The sequence below is a fragment of the Triturus cristatus genome, chromosome 5_2 (genome assembly GCF_964204655.1).
Source record: "Triturus cristatus chromosome 5_2, aTriCri1.1, whole genome shotgun sequence".
In the NCBI taxonomy this organism is placed as follows: domain Eukaryota; kingdom Metazoa; phylum Chordata; class Amphibia; order Caudata; family Salamandridae; genus Triturus; species Triturus cristatus.
Window position 1 is genome coordinate 538660609 of NC_140588.1, and position 18612 is coordinate 538679220.

The 18612-nt window shown below is 47.5% G+C and overlaps 1 protein-coding gene across 1 annotated transcript in view; it reads right to left on the reverse strand.

The window, feature by feature from the left end:
- GLB1 (galactosidase beta 1) overlaps nt 1–18612 on the reverse strand; it is a 260256-nt gene that overhangs the window by 175621 nt on the left and 66023 nt on the right. The window contains exon 7 of the mRNA XM_085607619.1: nt 4197–4255. Within this exon, the coding sequence (XP_085463745.1) occupies nt 4197–4255 (59 nt within the window). The remainder of the gene's footprint in view (nt 1–4196; nt 4256–18612) is intronic.

Consider the following 18612-nt stretch of genomic DNA (forward strand, 5'->3'; position numbering starts at 1 on the left):
TGTGCAATATCATTTTCAATGGATAGGATTGCCAAAGATGATAGCCTTTCATCTTTCATTGTGGATCTTAAATATGTTTTAATTAACTTTAACTTAGAAAAACTTCTCTCTCCACTAGCTACTACCTCGGATTCCCTCACTGCCACCCTCCGACAGAGCCCCTCATCTTTAAGTAGGCCCTCTCTCATATGCATTTCATTTGTTGTATAGCGCTACTCATATCAGTGTAGTGTGTGTCAGTACTTTACACCACGCACACATTATACAGAGACAATGAATCATACAAGTATATACATCAGTATACAGGGAATGCCACATAAGCAAATGAGGATTACAAGGTGTATGAATCATATTTCATCCATGCTGGTGGGCCGGATATTTTAAGAGGGTTTGGTCTGGGGAAACACAACCTTAGGATTTAAAGAGTATTCCATGGGGTCGGTTCAGCTTTACTGATAAAAATGTATATCTGCCCAAACATACTCATTTTAGCAAAATTAGAATAATGAAAGACTGGGGAAGTTCTAACTATGTCACAAAAAAAGAAAGCGAAGTTCTAACTATACCATTCATGTTTGTATGCAGCTCTTTGATGACAGTTCATTGGTCACTGTCCTATGTTTGGATTGTAACTTCTGAACTGCAAGTAACAAAAGGATCTCTGTGACAAAGGCAGTAACCCACTGAGCTTCCACATAAAATACAGTTCATCTGCATTTAAAAACTACTAACAGACAAATGATTGCTCTCCAGTAGGATCATTAATCACCAGCGTTATCTGGGCATCTTTTATTGTCTTATTGTGGTCCTGCATCACACACGAAGTATGTGCCCTGCTGGGCCTGCGCATATTTTAAAAAGAAAAACATATTAGTAACACATTCTCTTACCTACTCCGTTAGTCAAACTTTGTGTCACAGCCTGCTGTGATAAGCAGCTGCAGGAGTCAGGAAAGGTGAATATGAATAAACAAACTTATTTTCTCCTGCGCTGCATAGAAAAAGAAATATCCACGCAGCAGAACATTGTGGCCATTGCCGGAAACGTGGAGATGAAGGGGTGAAAAAATAAACAAAGCCTCGTTAACATGAAAATAGTCTTTTAAAGACCTGTGAAGTACTCGGGTGCGGCTTCAATAATCTCTAAAACGTTGTGTGTGTGCACGCCCGGGAAGCTGTCTCTGCCCGGGCTGACACACACGACATGTTCTTTGCGCGCCTGCCTTCAAGCCCTCACTGCGAGGGCCAAGGCTCATGTTTGGGTCGCTAAAACCGGGCCTGAGAAGGAGGGGAGGTCACCACCCTATATTGTTTGTGCACAGGGCACATTTAAATTATTGATTGATTTTTAAAAAGTAGACCGTCACCTAACTCACTTTATGTTGCTGCAGAGAGGAGGCTCGGTCTCTGTGCCACTGCCAAAAATCCCGTGGACTGTCGGAGAGCGCGCGCAACCACTAGTAACATTAGCCGCCGGAAGAGTATCTGCGAGTTTCCCAAGGCCCGCCCCCGCGATGTAGGTAACGGTTTCAGTTACAGGCCAATCCAAATCCAATCAAACGTTCAACACTTAGTTAGAGGCAGTCAGGCAGAGCAACGCATGGGCGGGCAAAACAAAAGCGTGCCTCCTGATTTGGTAACACGGTTTTCCTCTCTTTCCATTTCTACGAAGATACATCGTAGAAAAGAAAGAGGGGACAACTGTTTAACAGTGCAGGCAGGCTCAGTGAGTGCTGATTTAAGAGTAAGAGACGTAGGTGGCGGCCGGCACCCCCCTGACCTTGGCACCCGGTGCGGTCGCACCGCTCGCACCGCCCAAAAGCCGGCCCTGTGCATGGAGAGCGCTTGCATTGTCTTCAGTAATGTTGTAATAAAAAGAGAAGAAGCAAAGAAATGAAAGGGGAACTATGAAAGAAGAAAAGTCCTGGCACTGAACACTCTGATTTCATTAACAATAGAATACAATTGACTCCAGTAAAGGTCGGCCCCACACTCGGGCCACATCTCCCTGTCAGTAGCAGCTGTGACTCTTGCCCTCTCTGAGTAGAAAGGACCTTGCAGCCACAGCATAGCGTCAGTGAGCATGAAGTGGGGGCACAGGTATCCTGGTAACGTGGGGATTTTCTCTGATCCTTTGGAAGCTGGCATGGGTTGGCACTGAGCTGGGTTTGAGAAGAGCTGGAGGAAAAAGTTAAGAAAGCACAGGGGAACCCTCTTTGTTTTTTGTAACAGAAAAGATTCTGGTATACATTGAACATTAAAACACCTCCCTTAAATAGAAACTGGATCCCTGTGTTCAAATGTAGGTGGGGAAATTATAAGACCTTTAGTTTAATTTGCACAGAGATGTTGTGAAACATAGCAGAGTGCACCTTATAAAAACTTCTGTAAGAACACTAAGCTAGAATGGCTGGATTCGCAGACAAGAAGACTGCGTGATGTTTGCTGAAAGAATTCCTATCTGCCTGATCGAGGACTGTGGGGAGTAATCCGCCTGCCTTTATCTTGAATCTCTGGGATTGGAAGACTGATCTAAGGGAACAGGCAGATAGCTTCTCGCCGACCCACATAGGCAAGTAGGTAAAGGTCCCACTCAATGGAGACTGCTTGTCTATTAAAATGACTCTTAGTGGGGAGTGAGGAAGAGCTTGTAGTCTACAAAAAGATGCCTACACATGGAAGAGGCACCAACAACCAGTTGAAAATGGATACTGGGGCAGGCACCAGACTAGGAATTCTGAGAAGTCTTTACACAATTTTAACTCAAGATTTTGTTTTCCAAAACGCCTCCATGAAAGTTTTGAGACTTACGGAGCACTAAGAAAGAAGTAGCACAACCATTCCTAAACGCGGTAACAGTTTCATTTCTGGAAGGTCAAAGCTGCATGAAAAAGAAACAACATCACTGGCAATATTTTCCAGGTTTTCCCTACTTGGAGCTTTGGGCTGCACAGTTCAAAGAAATTTGAGAGATAATGCAAAAGGTATCTGCCCTCTTCTAGCCGTGCCTCGCTGAAGATTTTGCTCCTCCAGGAAAGAAAAAAGTCCAAAGGTAATATTTTGAACCAGGACAAACTTCTCTCCATCAGCAGTCTACTGTAAAGTCTGGCAATGTCCCAGTCCTCATTAATATTTGACCAATGTGAACAGACAGCTTCTTTGCAACATCATTCATTCACTGGTTGACCTCGGTGGGCACTCAGGTCTTAGTTAACACCACCCCTTTGACTTACATTGGTGTTTGGTCTCTATCCTCTTGCCTCTAAATTCGGTTTTCTTCATTATAGTGTCATTTTAATCATTAAATTTATTTTTGGGGAAATAAATTAGTTCATACTGATTAATGTCGCTTTGGTGTTGCTTTACATGCATTTTTTGCAGAGGAACGCTCTGCTGCTTGTGCCACGCTACCAAGGGTTTGCACCTGGGCACTGTTTTGGAACTTATCCATGAACATTACAAGTGCTTGAAAAGGCTGCCTGATTAAAACCTTACCCGTCTTATGATTACAGCAGTATGAACCGCTTGTCACAGGTTACCAGCACTGGGCTGTGTCTGAAAATGCAAGCAAACTCCTTTTTTTTAGCGGTGTATTAAGACTGCCTATGACTACATCTACCAGCATGCTTTGAGAACTGTCTTTCCAGCCTTGGACAACCCTCACCCGTTTGATACAAGGGTGAACAAGGAATTCCTCACGGAACGTAAACGCTCTAACAGACATTCTATTACTTTGTTTTGGGAGCAGTTCAAACACAGGTCACGGCTTCAGCGATGAGGGAAGAATGGCTCCAGGCAGTTCAGAGTGTGGAACTTGTAGGTGCATGGAAAAGGCTGATATTCGGAGCAGATCAGATGAAAATATTATTAATAAAGATGTATGCTGAACAAACGAGATGAATTAGTTCACTGTTACAGAAACTAATAAGTGCCAATCAGTTCAGGGACGAGAGGAGAAATGCATTCCATCTGAAGTATCAGCTACTGCGCAAAACAATGATCTGGAATGTAAATATGCACCATGCAAGACAAACAAATGCCGCCGACATGGTTTGGGCTCAAACATCCCCAAACAGTTATTGGTGATCTGCAAATAAATGTCCACAACGCCCTTTTCCCAAATTGAAGATTATGCAAATTATTTAAATGGTGTGACCGTCATGTTTTAGAGCGGATTGTTAAATGAATTATCCTTACCAATGGCCCTTTGGGTTCACTGTGTCTCTGAGTTATAAAGGATGCAGTAACATTGGAACCTGCAATCAGTAACACAAAAATTCAATGATACAACATTGTAATTTTCACAATAGACTGGTAATCATACGATTGCATGATAGGCACTCTTCAAGTTTAAAAATGCTCGTTACTGTTGTACAAATACAAAGACACTGACCACAGGTAAGTATTGGGCCTGGTTAATTTGCTCATTTCCCTCTGGAAAGTAGTACTATAGTTCATGTTACAGCACATGTCCAGCTCTGTCAATGCTCTTACAGTAGAATTGTTCTCTAGTTTCATTTGCAGTGCTTGTTTTAATCACCATGAAGCCCCAGCCCTCCCGATGGAAAACCGTGCTTCTATTCATGTAGCACACGTTTTGTGAGAGATGCATTTATGTTACTAGTAAGTCTGTACACACTCATGCTGTTAAATTTTACACAAGACCAACAACATTGCAATATATACCCAGCTCTTCTACATTGTTTATACCCCTGAAATTTGCACCCACGAGGCTACGAGTACTTGAGATTTTAAATAAGCAATTCCATCTCTGGGCTTGTGATGGCTGACTCACACCTTTGGCTTTTATCTTCCCCAAGGCCTTACTCTTTTATGGACAGTCGAGCTATTTCAGATGTACTCAACAGAGATGGGCACAATACTTTAGACGAGAATTCACCCATCAGTGGCATATGTATCAAGAACATAACTTTTATTTTCTCTTTCAGCTCATGGTTCCCCTACGTAACTCAAGAGTGACTAGGCTTTTAAAACAACTTCACTGTTTCAACTCTTCTCAACATTTCCATTTTATCTACCAAGGTGGAAGATTTGTTTCAGACCAGCCACATTGTTTCCAAATACAGCGAGGCACAATCGTCATCACATGACCTAACATAGGGGCTCATCATGAAGGCGGGCATCAGTCCACTCACCATCATAACGGTGATTGGACCGCCCGTCAGACGTGCGGCGGTCTCACCAGCCCAATTAGGATGCGCCCGCCACACCGGCCACAGAGGGGGCCCGCAACAGGCCCCCAAGACCAGTATTCACCTGTCTTTTTGCGGCGGGATATCTGCCACAAAAAGGCAGACAAAAGGGCTCATCCTAATCACTACGGCGGTGCCTGCACAGCACCGCTGCAATGATGCCCTGGTTCTGGGTTCCGCAAGGCGGGCGGAAAAGGACCACCTTGCGGGACCATGGCGGACGGACTTTCCGTCCGCCGCGGAACCAATGCGATTCCCACCGCCATCCTAATTTGGCAATGGGTGAATCACATTGTGATGGCGGGAGGATCGCCACTGCCGGCCCAGCGGTGGTGATCTTCCCGCCATCATAATGAGCCCCATAGTTATCATGTATATTTTTTCTTTCATATTTTTCAGACAGTTCCTAAACCAATGCACAACTCTGGTGCCCGAGTCTAGGTACTTAGTGTGCTTCCAATTCTTATGTGTTGAGCAGCAGGACAACAGCAGGACAAACCCGTAACACAGCCATGTGATTGAGAGGCTGCGGCTTTTACCCCATCATTATAGATCTGAAGCACTTGCACATAAACCATCATCAGCTGCATAATTTGCAGATTTTAACAAAAAAAAAAAAAAAAAAAAAAAAAGGTTCTAGCCTGACGGTAAAGAGTTACTGAAAATGCGGTCATACTTTGCTGGACAGTATGAAAATGTGACAGACTAATGATGTGAAACTTTGCCCCCACAGTGATAACCTATTTAAAGATGACAAAAGAATGAGGTAATATTGGCAAGAAATGAGCCGCATTACACTACATAATTTGCCTGTTTTTGCCTCCGTAATTTAATCAACTCTAGCACAAAATGTGTTGCATATTTCCAAAAATACTTCTGAGTTGAGTATGTGGCGTAACAGTCAGAGCTGCATACTTTGGAGCTGGGGAACCAGGTTCGAGTCTGCCATCGGCTCAACAACCTGTAATTCAGGCCAAACAATTTTATCTCCCTGTGCCTAAAAAAATATTAATGTGTCCTTGTGTATTGCAGCTGGTGCCCATGTAAAGCGCTCCATAGAAATCATCTTTCTTCATATATTGAAGAAATGCACGCAATTTTCCTTCCGCCAGACTTATTGCTTTAGCTAGAGTAGTAAAGTCAACAAGGCAGGTAGACAACCAGTGGCCAGTACTATTTAGCTAGTTTTTCTGAGATAAAACGGGATTTTAAAGCATGTCAAAAATATCCAAAATGGACAAGGATGGGGTGCGCAGCAAATAATGAGAATGAAAGCAAAATGATGCAGGAGAAAGGTGGGACGCAAGGTAAGCATTAAAGTGTTTCAACAACCTGAACCAAGGAGGCCTTGAGGAAAATCATGAGTGAATGAGAACTGTAAGCACAGCAAGCACAGTTGTGAAACACTCATAAAAGCATCAAGGCTGCTACAATAGTTTCTACCTACAATACCTCAGAAGAAACCTAAGGCCATCTTAGTTTTGGAACAGAGTCGGTGCACAGAGGAACATCACCATCTTGGTTTGGGATAGTAATAAGTGAGTCATGCCATCTTTGTAAAACTTTCAGACAAAGTACCGAGAAGCCTAAGCAGTGGTGAAGGCTGGATTCGCGACTGTAGGAAACATTGGAGTTTTGCTGGACTCAGATTTGCTGTTGGATTCTCTTTGGCCAGCTTTTCCGACAATTGCCTTTCTAGTTGCGGTTTTTGCACAGAATGTTTCTGTTTTAGTCTATAACCCATAAAATTAAAGTGAAAAAGATTTTCTAATCTTTCACATTGTTGATTATTTTTATTGCGATGTCTTCCAAAATAATACGCAGACTGCAGCATGTTCAAAATGCAGCCCTCGATCCATTTTTAAACTCTCTCAAATTTGATTCCATCTCGGGTAAACTAAAAAAATCTACACTGGTTCGCTATTAAACAAGAAAAGAACCATTTTCAAATGATTGTGTATTAGGCACAGGATATTGGACTCTAATCATCCTGAGCGCATGACTCCTCAAACACAAGCCATGCTCTGTGTGGGTGCTTCACCTCACTTCACAGGGAATCACAGGGTCATCCAAACTCTTTGTAGTTTTCAAATTCAAGTACTACATTTGGATCAGACAGTCTTTCAAAGTTTAATGTGCTATTGGGGTGTCATTGAATCTAGGATATACTTGGCGCCCCTGAAATTTGCGTCCGTAGAGAAAAAGTGGCAATTCCAGCGGTGCTAAAGGCGAGGGAAAACACCCTGGACCCTCTTAATATTTCGACCCTGCGGTCTAACTTTAGGCAATTCTTATCCTCTATACACGCATAAATCATATACAAATTGTGGGAAGTTATCGTTATACAAGCAATGAAGAGAGTAATTCGTTATGACTTTTTCTTTGGTCTTTAATCCGAATCGCCCAGCCAACACGTGTTTTGTCGATAGGGGAAGCCCCCACAACCTCTTCAGGGCTGTCGGGCTCTCTTGTTTCTTATCACTACGTCTTCTCCGCCGGTTCTACTTCCGTCCCGGCTGGTCTATTGTATGTGTTTTTATCCTGTAATGTACACCAATTAAGCTTCAGGTGATCCCTGTGATCTGGACCAGCGTTTCTTTTGACTTTGAGTGGTCTTGGCAAAATATGCTGTATGTGGTGAGTATCCGTCCTTATAAGCAACTACGCTAAAAGTGAAAATGGAATACGCACTGTAGAACACTGTGTGTATTCCATTTTCATGTTTAGCGTACTCGCTTACAAGGACGAATACTCACCACGAAATTTTGATCTCGTTATTGACAGTTCGCGCCTGTGTGGCTCCTTCCCCACTTAGTGCTACGTCCTGCGTACAGATTTCACTTGTCTTTGTCTTTAGTTCCTGTAATATTTGAATTGTGTCTGTTTTTACGGTTTCTTTACTTTTTACGTTTTGTTCCTTCTTAACCGAGGGTTTGAATATGTCATATATTTTACTTATTGACAAATTTTCCATTTTTTGCGCATCATGGTTTCTTGAGGCGACAGCCTCTGTTATTGCCGGATTATTGTGATCCGGCGTGCTGACTATCGCCATTGCTTGCAACACCTTTGTCTTGTCTTTTCTGGGTGGGCGTTAATGATGGTGATGGAATAGCTTTGTTTAATTTACTTTTCCTTGCTTACCTCAGGCGTTTCATTTCCTGCTTTGTGAGGGATGTTTTCAAGCTTATTTGTTCCTTACTTTCTACAGCTTCCTTTGATAAGTTGCTTTGGTTAGGAGTTGGTGATGATCCTACTAAGTGTGGCTGTGTGGATGTAGTTGTTTGGTCCTTTTCTCAGCGTCTGGTGAATTTCTGCTTTTGCCTTCTTGAGTTTTATTTGTTGGATATTGATATTGGGGGTGTCCCCACTAATTCGGTCTGCTTCCTTGGGATCTCTTTCCATGGGTGTAGTGGAATTAAGTTGGGTTTCCTTGACTGCCCCCAGCAGCTCTGACATTATAGTTGGGACAGTAGCGAGCTTGTCGATTATTTGGTGGCAATGGCACGTGTGAAATGTGATGTCCTGTGCATGTTGTACCTTTATTTCATGGTGTTCAGATCGTGCAGTTTCTGTTCTATCCCCTGAACATATAGTGCTAAAACGTTTAATAGCTCGACTGGTGTATCCAGCTTGTTGGCATGATAGGTCAAAGCTGATCGATCGTTTTCATTGTGCATAACAGCGGATTCCAAAATGGTCCTGTTGGTAGACCTTTCTGTTGTCCCATTGAATATTGTCCTCCTTGTTCCTTAGTACTTTGTCTTTGCTCAGATAGGTTATGTTTTTCTAAGTGGCTGACTGGTTTGAGTTGTTCGGCCTCGTAAGAATCATAGGGCACTGGCCCATTTTTCTTTTGTTGAGATTGACCCTGCTCCAGCTGATGTGCAATTTGAATTTGGTTTCTCAGTGTTTTTGAGTTAGTGGAGAATTTGTCTTGCCCGTTGACTGTTTGACCCCAACCCCCTAACTGGTCTTGGGGTTGAGTATCTGCTGGGGAGTATAGGAATGCACATGAACTGTTGATACTGTCCTGCCAGTTTGTTGTTGCTGGTGTTGTTGGGCTAGTTGGTGTGATTGAACCTGGTGGGTCCATTGTTTAGACATGGAGTCCGAGTTTAACACCGGGTCATTGTGGACTATGGCCTGAACGGACTGTTGATGGGATCCTTGATGGTCTGTACGTGAGCTTAAACAGCCCTGTATGGGACTAGCACTGCTTACGTCTTCTAATGTGGTAGGCTTTAGATCCACTAGTTCTGTGCCTTCCTTATTTGCTGTTTTGCTCACACTATCTTTGTGTGTCTCGTTACCTGGACTGCCCCTCTTGGTCTTCTTGGCTTCCTTTGGTTCGTTGACTACTTTGTGAGCCTTTTGCTTCCCCAGGGATAAACTGCGTCATACTTTTAAAAAGTCTGTAATGAGAGCCCGCTTGTTAGTTTTGGTACTGGTTTTGGTGGGGGGAGCATGTGGCAATAGTAAGGGTGTGGTTGTCTTCTTGGATATTGTTTGTTTTACTCTCCCTATCTTTTTCTTGGTCTGGATCGGATTGCAAATCTGGTTCCTGCTCCATTTCCTGTAGCTTGCTGAAGGTTTCCGTTGCGGTTTGGTCCTCTCCCTCCTTTTTGGATTTTTGTCGGTTGACTGTTGCCCCCCCTAACTTTCCCTTATCTCATAATAAGTTTTTGGCAACAAAAAATATATTTTATTATTATTATTTTTTTTGTTTTTGTTTGATTTGTTTCGTTTTTGTTCAGTTTTTGGCTCAACAGGGGCGCCAGTAGCAGTGCGACTTGCCTGGGTAAGCACTTATTGGTTTTCCTATTGGTTTGCTTGCTGCCGCCTTGCACCTCTGGGTCCCTCTGTGTCCTGGGCGAGGTGATCTTGGGGTGCTCTTGGGATTTTTACTTATTTACTTTGTTTACTTAGGCGCTCCCGGTTGTGGTCCTTGAGCCCCAAGTCATCTTGCTTTGTCTTTTGCTTTTGCCTTTTGCCTTTATGGCGTTTAAGGTGCTTGCCTATGTGTTTTTTTGTATGGAAGTGGGCACAGGGCAGTGTGGAGCAAAGAGCGCGAGCGCAAAGTGTACAAGAGCGGGAACAGGAGCAGGGCACGCTGGGGCTCCTCATGCTGCACACAACCTAGTTGGGGAGCCTACGCGGTGCACCCGGGCACTACACTCCGTGTCCTCCAGTACGGAGAACATGCTCCTTTTCCCGCAAACTCCCGCTTATGGCTCCCAACTCCTGGCACTCCTGGAGCCCTGCCCCTGCTCCTATATGGGGGGGACCCCCGCAGCAAACTGCTAGCCGCGGCCTGAGCGACCGGCACAGTTATTCCTTCTGCACCACGCTCCACAAGCCCGGCTGCTTGAAAAACCAGCACCGGAGTGAGCACTCCACTGGCCTGCATGTCTCCCGCAAGGGGGTCTTGGGGGGCAGCCGAGCGTAGGGAGGTCTGCCCCCCGTGATGTTTGGGGAATGGGAGCGGCGCGGTCCTCTGCTCCGCCCCTTTTTGGGCTTGTTGGGCTTGTTAGGGATATTTAGGTCTCCATTTTGTGTTTCCATCCACCATTTTGTAGTATTCCCGGTGGCTGGTGTTCGGCTGTTTTCAGCATTTTTCCAATTGAGGCCCCCCCCCCCCCTTTTTTTTTCCTTTTTCGTTCATGTCCCGGCCCCCTTTCATTGGTAGTGCTTGTCCGGTAGGTTTAGGGTCCCTTAGAGCGGCATGGCATTTGTCAAGTGTTAGGAAGGCTGGGAACTCCACAGGGAGGAGAGGCTCATCGCTGCGGCGGCTTGCCTGTGACGTAGGAACTCCATAGAAGGGGAGCCTAGGCGCTGCGGCGGCTTGCGTGTACCCTCGGCGGTACTTGACCGCAGGTGAGATTTATGTGGGTCCGTCTCCGGAGAGTGAATCTGGTAGGGGTATGTTGTCGCAGGCTCTCATTAGGAGAGTATGTCTGTTTTCGGCATAAGGGTATGGGGGAGGAGGGATGATTTTCCGTTCGGGGGTAGAAGGGGTGCAGCCTGAGTTTGGCTTCGAAAGGCACGTCTCTAGCCGAAATTTTGTGTGGAGGCTATATAAAAAAAAAAATAAAAAAAAAAAAAAAAAAATTTTTGGGGGTGGTGTATTCGGCCATCATTCTTTCATTTTTTGGCAGAGGTGTTTAGAAGGGGTGAAAATTACCAATGCCTCATTCAAGTTGTGGTCTTAGAACCAGGGCGGGATTTGGGGGCAGCTGTGCGTGATCCTCGGCAGCTGCCTGGGCCAGGGCTGGAACATGCAACAGAGGGGGGGCTGGGCCCCCCTTAGAGCCAAACGGGCGTTTACACACTTGAGTCTTCCCCCCCAGCCTCCTTTCCTTTTACGGTCAAACCTTGGTAGGCTACAGCAAGCGGAGGCGGGGACTTTTCAGATGGGGGGGCTGAAGGTTCTCTGCCCACCCCCCTTTTTTCTTTAGCTTCTTGACTGACAGGGCTGCGACCACAGTGAAGATTCAGCATGTCACGCTTAGCTCATTATTCTGAGCATTACTTCATATCCTGTAAAGGGGTTAGCTCATTATTTTTCCTCAGAGAGGAGTGGCTTTTCTTCCCCCGCTTCTGGAGGGTTAGTTGGGTAGGTGCAGGCCCCGGTAACATTGGGATGGCAGTTTAGGATATAAGCAGGGCCAGCATAACGGACAATATATTTGCGGCGGGATCACTTCTGCGGCTTTCCCAACACGGGAGGGCACTGTACGGCCCCACTACCCCGTGGTGAAGAGAAGGCTGGGCCCAGTACAGGCACGCTGGAGCGTCAGGGGACCACAAGCTCACTGCCCCATGTAGGCCCCGTACAGCTTCAGCGGTGCACCAGGGCAAGGGGGACAGTACTCCCTCTGGCGAAAATTGACGGGAGAGTCATGGACCGCAAGATCACTACCCCCATGTAGGCCCCGTACAGCTTCGGCGGTGCACCCGGATCACAAGATCACTGCCACATGTAGGCCCCGTACGGCTTCGGCGGTGCACCTGGACCACAAGATCACTTCCCCACGTAGGCCCTGTACGGCTTCGGCGGTGCACCTGGACCACAAGATCACCGCTCCACGTAGGCCCTGTACGGCTTCGGCGGTGCACCTGGACTACAAGATCACTGCCACATGTAGGCCCCGTACGGCTTCGGCGGTGCACCCGGACTACAAGACATTGCCCCACGTAGGCCCTGTACGGCTTCGGTAGTGCACCTGGACCACAAGATCACTGCCCCTCGTAGGCCCCGTACGGCTTCGGCGGTGCACCAGGCAAAGGGGGATAGTACTCCCACCCCCCCCCCCACCTCCCCCCCCCCACTGGTGGCAAGCAGCTCACATAAGCAGCTTTTAGGTTTTGGTACGACAGGAAGTTTATAGACCACAAGATCACTGCCTCACGTAGGCCCCGTGCGGCTTCGGTGGTGCACCAAGTCAAAGGGGGACAGTACTCCCCCTGACAGCAATCGATGCGGTAGGGACCACAAGAACACTGCCTCACGTAGGCCCCGTACGGCTTCAGCGGTGCACCGGGCCAAGGGGGACAGTACTCCCCCTGGCAGAAATTGACACAGAAAGCGCTTGTAGGTTATGGTATGGCTGGAAGGTTATGGTACGGTTTTCAGGCGCTATGGTATTATGGATAATGGTGGAACGCTTTTGGAGGGAGTTATGGCACAAATGGTAAGTGGTGGGCTGTTTTGGGTCACAGGTTTAAAAGATAGGTTTCCGGTTCCTGTCGATGCTGTCAAAGTATGATGAGGATGTGCAGTTGAGCACAAGGGTAGGCGGGAAATGCCGCCGCGCTTAGGGTCAGACACATGGAATATCACGATCTGGACTATGAGGGATTATTTAGTGAAGATATTTTGCAGGAGGCACTGGGGGAGGGGAGGGGATCTCACCACTTTGTTCATGACATTTTCCAGGATCACGCATCGGGCAAGAGGGCAGAAAGGTCAGTGCATCAGGACAGCGGTGGAGAACCCGACAGGAGGTGAAAACAAGCAATGGCATAGCCAATAGGTCTCGCATTTGGGACCTTATAAGAGTTTAGCTATGCAACAGTTGCATAACTAAATACTTATAAGGTCCCAAAAGCGAGACCTATTGGCTATGCAAAGCGGCCCTACGGCCGCGAAAGTGAAAGTAATCGCGGTAAAGCGCGGCGCGTGCCCGAGCACATGCACTGTAGCTCTAGGCTGGCCTGGTAGCACTTTTTGAAGCCCTCTCAATAAGTCTCGCCAGACCAGCGCATGCGCAAGGGAGGAAGGAGCCTGTGGCGGCTACAATTTTGCAACTGGAATGCCATGGATGACAAGGCATTTTTGGGGTAACATGCTACTGGTGAAAAGTGATCACTGTGGGGTGGCCAGTTTCCGCCGGATGCCTGGATATTTTGGGGCGTTCAGGTGGGTCTTAGGGGTAACTTTTGACGTTGGATCCAGTGACCAGTGAGGTTGTTTATATAGTGACACGGCCGCCATGATTGGGATAAAGGGTTTTTTTGGGTACGTGGGAGCACAGGAACGGATAGCTGGACACGTTTTAAAGCTGTCATATTAGGACATGGAGATCTAACCTGGGGCCACGGAGGTCTGGTTATGGCAGTGATAAAGAAAAACACAATAGGGGATCATAGGTGATTTGGGGCACAAGAGCGGACAGCTGGACCCAGGTTGGGGGCTGTCAAATACAGCTGGACCCAGGTTGGGGGTTGTCAAATACAGCTGGACCCACGTTGGGGGCTGTCAAATACAGGCCCGTGAGATGGAGCCTGAGGCCATGGCGGCCTGGTTACTAATGGTGATAAAGCAAGTGCGGTTAGTTTGACAAGTCGCCCAGTACGGCACTGGCATATTCGAGGAGTGCAGAGTTGACCTTTGCGGTACCATCGGCAACTTTGTGGATACATGGCCCAGAAAGGATTTAGCACTGGTTCCAAGAGCTGCCAGAGGTTGCTGGGCAGGCTGGAGGAGCTCAGAGTACATTTTGGTGGTACCTATCAGCGATACAGCAGACAGGTGGACAGTACAACAGTAGCACATGCTGGAGGAGTTTGTGTGGATATTTGGAGTACCCTTGGCAGTTTATAAAGCGACTGACCCAGAACAGCACTGGCATGCTGGAGCATCAACAATGATACTGTGGCCATGGAGGCACGGCTGATTGATGGCGATTAAAGCTGACAAGCCAGTTCCGAGGTGCCAGGGGAGGCTTGACAGTTATGGGAGGTATGGGTGAACCGGGGGAATAGTTGACAGCATGAAAGTCAGCCATATCAGCACGGCACAGTCATTCCTGGGGTTTTATATTAAGGTCAGTGACCATGGAGGTCCTGTGTTCAGGTGGGATTAGAGTGGTTAAGCCTGGTTTCACGGACTGCGGAGGAGGTTGGACAGTGCTGGGAGCTCAGGGGCACACGCAGAGCACTTTTGTAACAAGGAAAGCAGCTGGACTTAGTACGGGCGGCCACTCATGGGCATAGTATTTGATACTGTGGCAAAGGGGCATGCTTAGCAAAGGGATAGATTTACCGTGCCTTTTTTCCATGAGCTGTCAGAGGGCGCGGGACAGCTTTTTGGGGCAGCTGGGGCCTGGCTCAGGGGCTTGTGACAAAACGGGCGGACAGTGGGTCCCTGTATGGCGCTAAATTTGTTTTGGGGTTAGTATGCGCAGGTCGAAATCTGAGGGCCTGGTATCAGCGTGTCATGCGACGGGGGAGGGCTTGGACATCACTTATGCTTTCTCCGGCTCCCAGTTGGGTGAGGTTCTGTAAGACGTACTCGGTTACAAGGCTTGCGGGGCTGCCCTGCTTTGCAGGGAGCGAGAGAGTTATAAGACCAGAATGAGGATTAAGATTGGTACAGTTTCTTTGGCATCTTTTGAACAGGGACAGTGGCTTGTGCGTGGGACAACAGAGTGGTCCGCAGCAAGGGTCGTTTTTGGTCAGGGATACTTTACATTTGCCAGACAAGTTGGTTTCAGGGTTTTTGGGGTTGGGGTGGGGGTTTTAGGAGTGGGGATCCCCCCCATTTGTTCACGCCGGAGACTGTGGATCATGTGTAGAGGTCATTCATTAAGTTACTCATGTTTGGCTCTGGAGACCCCTATAGTTGTGGTTTTTTCCTGTGCCTCAGGGTGGTTTTGGGGTCTCCCCTTTCGTTATGAAGTGGTGCGGTTAAGTGGTATGATTAGGGGTAGCCTCCTGTGGACAGCATTCATACAGATTTTACATGCCTACAACAAATCGGGGAGGTCTTGGCAGGGTGGAGGTATTTAACTTTTATGTTTTCTCTGGGATGTGTAGCTCTTCCTTGAGAGTAAAGTGGCACCGGTCTGGGGCTTGTCAGGTCACTGTGGGGGGCAAAGGGGCGAATTGGTCCAATGTTCCGTGTTGCTGTGGAGCTGCAGTCACACAAGGTCTCGGGAGTCTGGCCAGGGGGTCGGGGCATTGCGGACATGGGGTCTTGGGTTGATGGGCATGTAATGCTGTTAACAACGTGTACCGGTCGGGGGGAAATGTTCTAAGATATTTCGTTTTCTGAAATATTGTGGTTGCTTTTCAGGTGCGACTACAGTTGGAGGCTATGGGGTGTCTGCTTCGATACTGGAGGAGTCATGGTTTATATGGGAAGACCAGCAAGAAAGAGGGGAAGACCAGCAAGAAAGAGAGGCAGACTCGGGGTTCCTTGGCCCCGCTCCGTATTGTTTGCACATGAGCTTGTATAGGAGAAGGGGGCCTGTGGGAGAGGTTGCTGCTACCCTCTTAATATATGTTGTTGGGGGGCTAGGGGTTAGGAATTTCCATACAGGTGAGTTACGCCAGTGGTCGAGCAACGACTGGGTGGGCTGAGTGCTAGCCATGCGGGGCGTGGTATGGGGATTTTACAAATGGAGGCATTAGGAAGTTGTGGAAGGGGTCTATGGTGCCCGGACGTTTTTTCCCGAAGCCCTTGTGGCTGGCTTTATCTATGACTCGTGGGTATTTCTAAGGGGGTTTTTCGTGGTTTCCTTTTCTCATGGATCGGTTGGTGTCAGGTGCAGGCTACTTTTTCGGAGGCTCGGTCGGTTCCCTGGTTTCTTTTGGGGGGCAGAAAAAGGGGGTAGTTCACCCCCCCCCTTTTTCTGGGTGGCGGTTGGCTGTCAAGTTGGCATGTTTTAGCCAAGTTCATTCGTTATTGACAGAGGCAATCCAGGCTAAAAGGGGACGGGTAGACAAGTTCACGAGGTAGGATCTTTAAGGTGCGTTAGGAAGTTAGGTTAGTGACAGGTTAATAGTCGTAAAGGTTAAGGTTGAAAAGTCAAAGGTAAAAGGTTAAAGGTCAAAGTTCAAAGGCAAAGGTTAAAAGGTCACACCAAGGGTAAGGGGTAACGTTCAAAGTTCGAAGGTCAAAAGCTAAAAGGTCACAGTAGGTGGTACTGAATTGCAGGTTTTAAATGTTGTGTGGGGGAACCTTAGGGGTGGGGGTAGCGTAACATAGGTAACAGCTTGTATAGTGAGGTTGTAGTTTTGTAAGGCATTAGGCCAAGGGCCTTTTAATTGTGATGTGCACCCGTTTCAATAAAGCGGCCTTTTACACACTATTTTGGTGTCAGTGGTCTGTGCCGGGCCCCATATTCCCCAAGGGGGTCTTGGGGGGCAGCCGAGCGTAGGGAGGTCTGCCCCCTGGGATGTTTGGGGAATGGGAGCGGCGCGGTCTTCTGCTCCGCCCCTTTTTGGGCTTGTTGGGCTTGTTGGGCTGTTTTTGGGCTATTTTATAGCCCTAGGGATATTTAGGTCTCCATTTTGTGTTTCCATCCACCATTTTGTAGTATTCCCGGTGGCTGGTGTTAGGCTGTTTTCAGCATTTTTTCCCCGCCCGCCTCCCCCCCCCCCCCCGCCTCCCCCCCCCTTTTTTTGGGGGGGGATTTTTTCCTTCGGTGGGCATTTAATTTTCCTGTTTATCAGTCTGGTTTTTGTGGTGGGTTTTGCTTTGGAACAGGTGTGCAGGGGTTATATATGTGTTGGTGTTAGGGTTGTCGCGTGAAGCAGGTGCTGGGGCGGTTGGCTGTCAAGTTGGCATGTTTTAGCAAAGTTCATTCTTTATTGACAGAGGCAATCCAGGCTAAAAGGGGGCGGGTAGACAAGTTCACGAGGTAGGATCTTTGAGGTGCGTTAGGAAGTTAGGTTAGTGACAGGTTAATAGTCGTAAAGGTTAAGGTTGAAAAGTCAAAGGTAAAAGGTTAAAGGTCAAAGTTCAAAGGCAAAGGTTAAAAGGTCACACCAATGGTAAAGGGTAACGTTCAAAGGTCAAAGTTCGAAGGTCAAAAGCTAAAAGGTCACAGTAGGTGGTACTGAATTGCAGGTTTTAAATGTTGTGTGGGGGAACCATAGGGGTGGGGGTAGCGTAACATAGGGTAACAGCTTGTATAGTGAGGTTGTAGTTTTGTAAGGCATTAGGCCAAGGGCCTTTTTAATTGTGATGTGCACCTGTTTCAATAAAGCGGCCTTTTACACACTATTTCGGTGTCAGTGGTCTGTGCCGGGCCCCATATTCCCTAATTCCCGGCAGTGGTGATTGGCCAAACACGCTGGGCACAGCCGCACCGCAGATCACAGGCCCCCCGCAGCTCTCACCTCCGGCCTCCGCAGCTCCAGGATATAGCCTCCACTGCCAGCACTCACCGGCACTCCTGGCACATCTGGCCACCCGCAGGCCCAGTGCAGTGCAGCGCGGTTCGGTCCGTCCGGGAGGCAGTGGAAGTAAGGGACAGGAGAGGAGGTGCCAGGTGGCGGGTCACAGGCTGCGGGCTGCAGGCGGTAGGTAGCAAGCGGCGGAGTGAAACGGTCAAACCTCAAAACAGACGGGCTGCAAGCAACAGTGGCGGCACGAGGCTCCTCCTCTCGTCAGGTCACGAGCATTGCAGTCAGAAGTGTATAGTGTATCCTCTGTTGTAATGCAGGATTTCACACTTTTTAAATTATTCGATAAAAGAACAAACTATTGTGACAGAGCTAGGTGCCGCTTAATTTCTTAACCCAAAAACAATGGAAGAACGTGTGCAGACCTGGCACAGAAAGAAAGTGCAGAGGCCAGAAAAGAGGACTGAACAGAGCATGGGATAGTAAGGACTGGGATGATTCAGAGTGAACTCAGGTGGGTATGAAGAAAAAATGGGCTTAATTTAGACTTTGCTGGAGAGGGTACAAAATTACATTTGGTGGGTGGAGTACCATCGCCATGGCGGGAGTAAAGTACTCTGCCATGGCATCAGTATATACTTCGTCCGCCAAACTCAAAACTAGGCTCTATGACAGTAGAATCCTTGGGAAGGCACTAAGGCTTTCTCGGGAGAAAAGACAGGGATGGACCACAGACATCTGTAGGAGAAAGAAGGGTGCAAGAG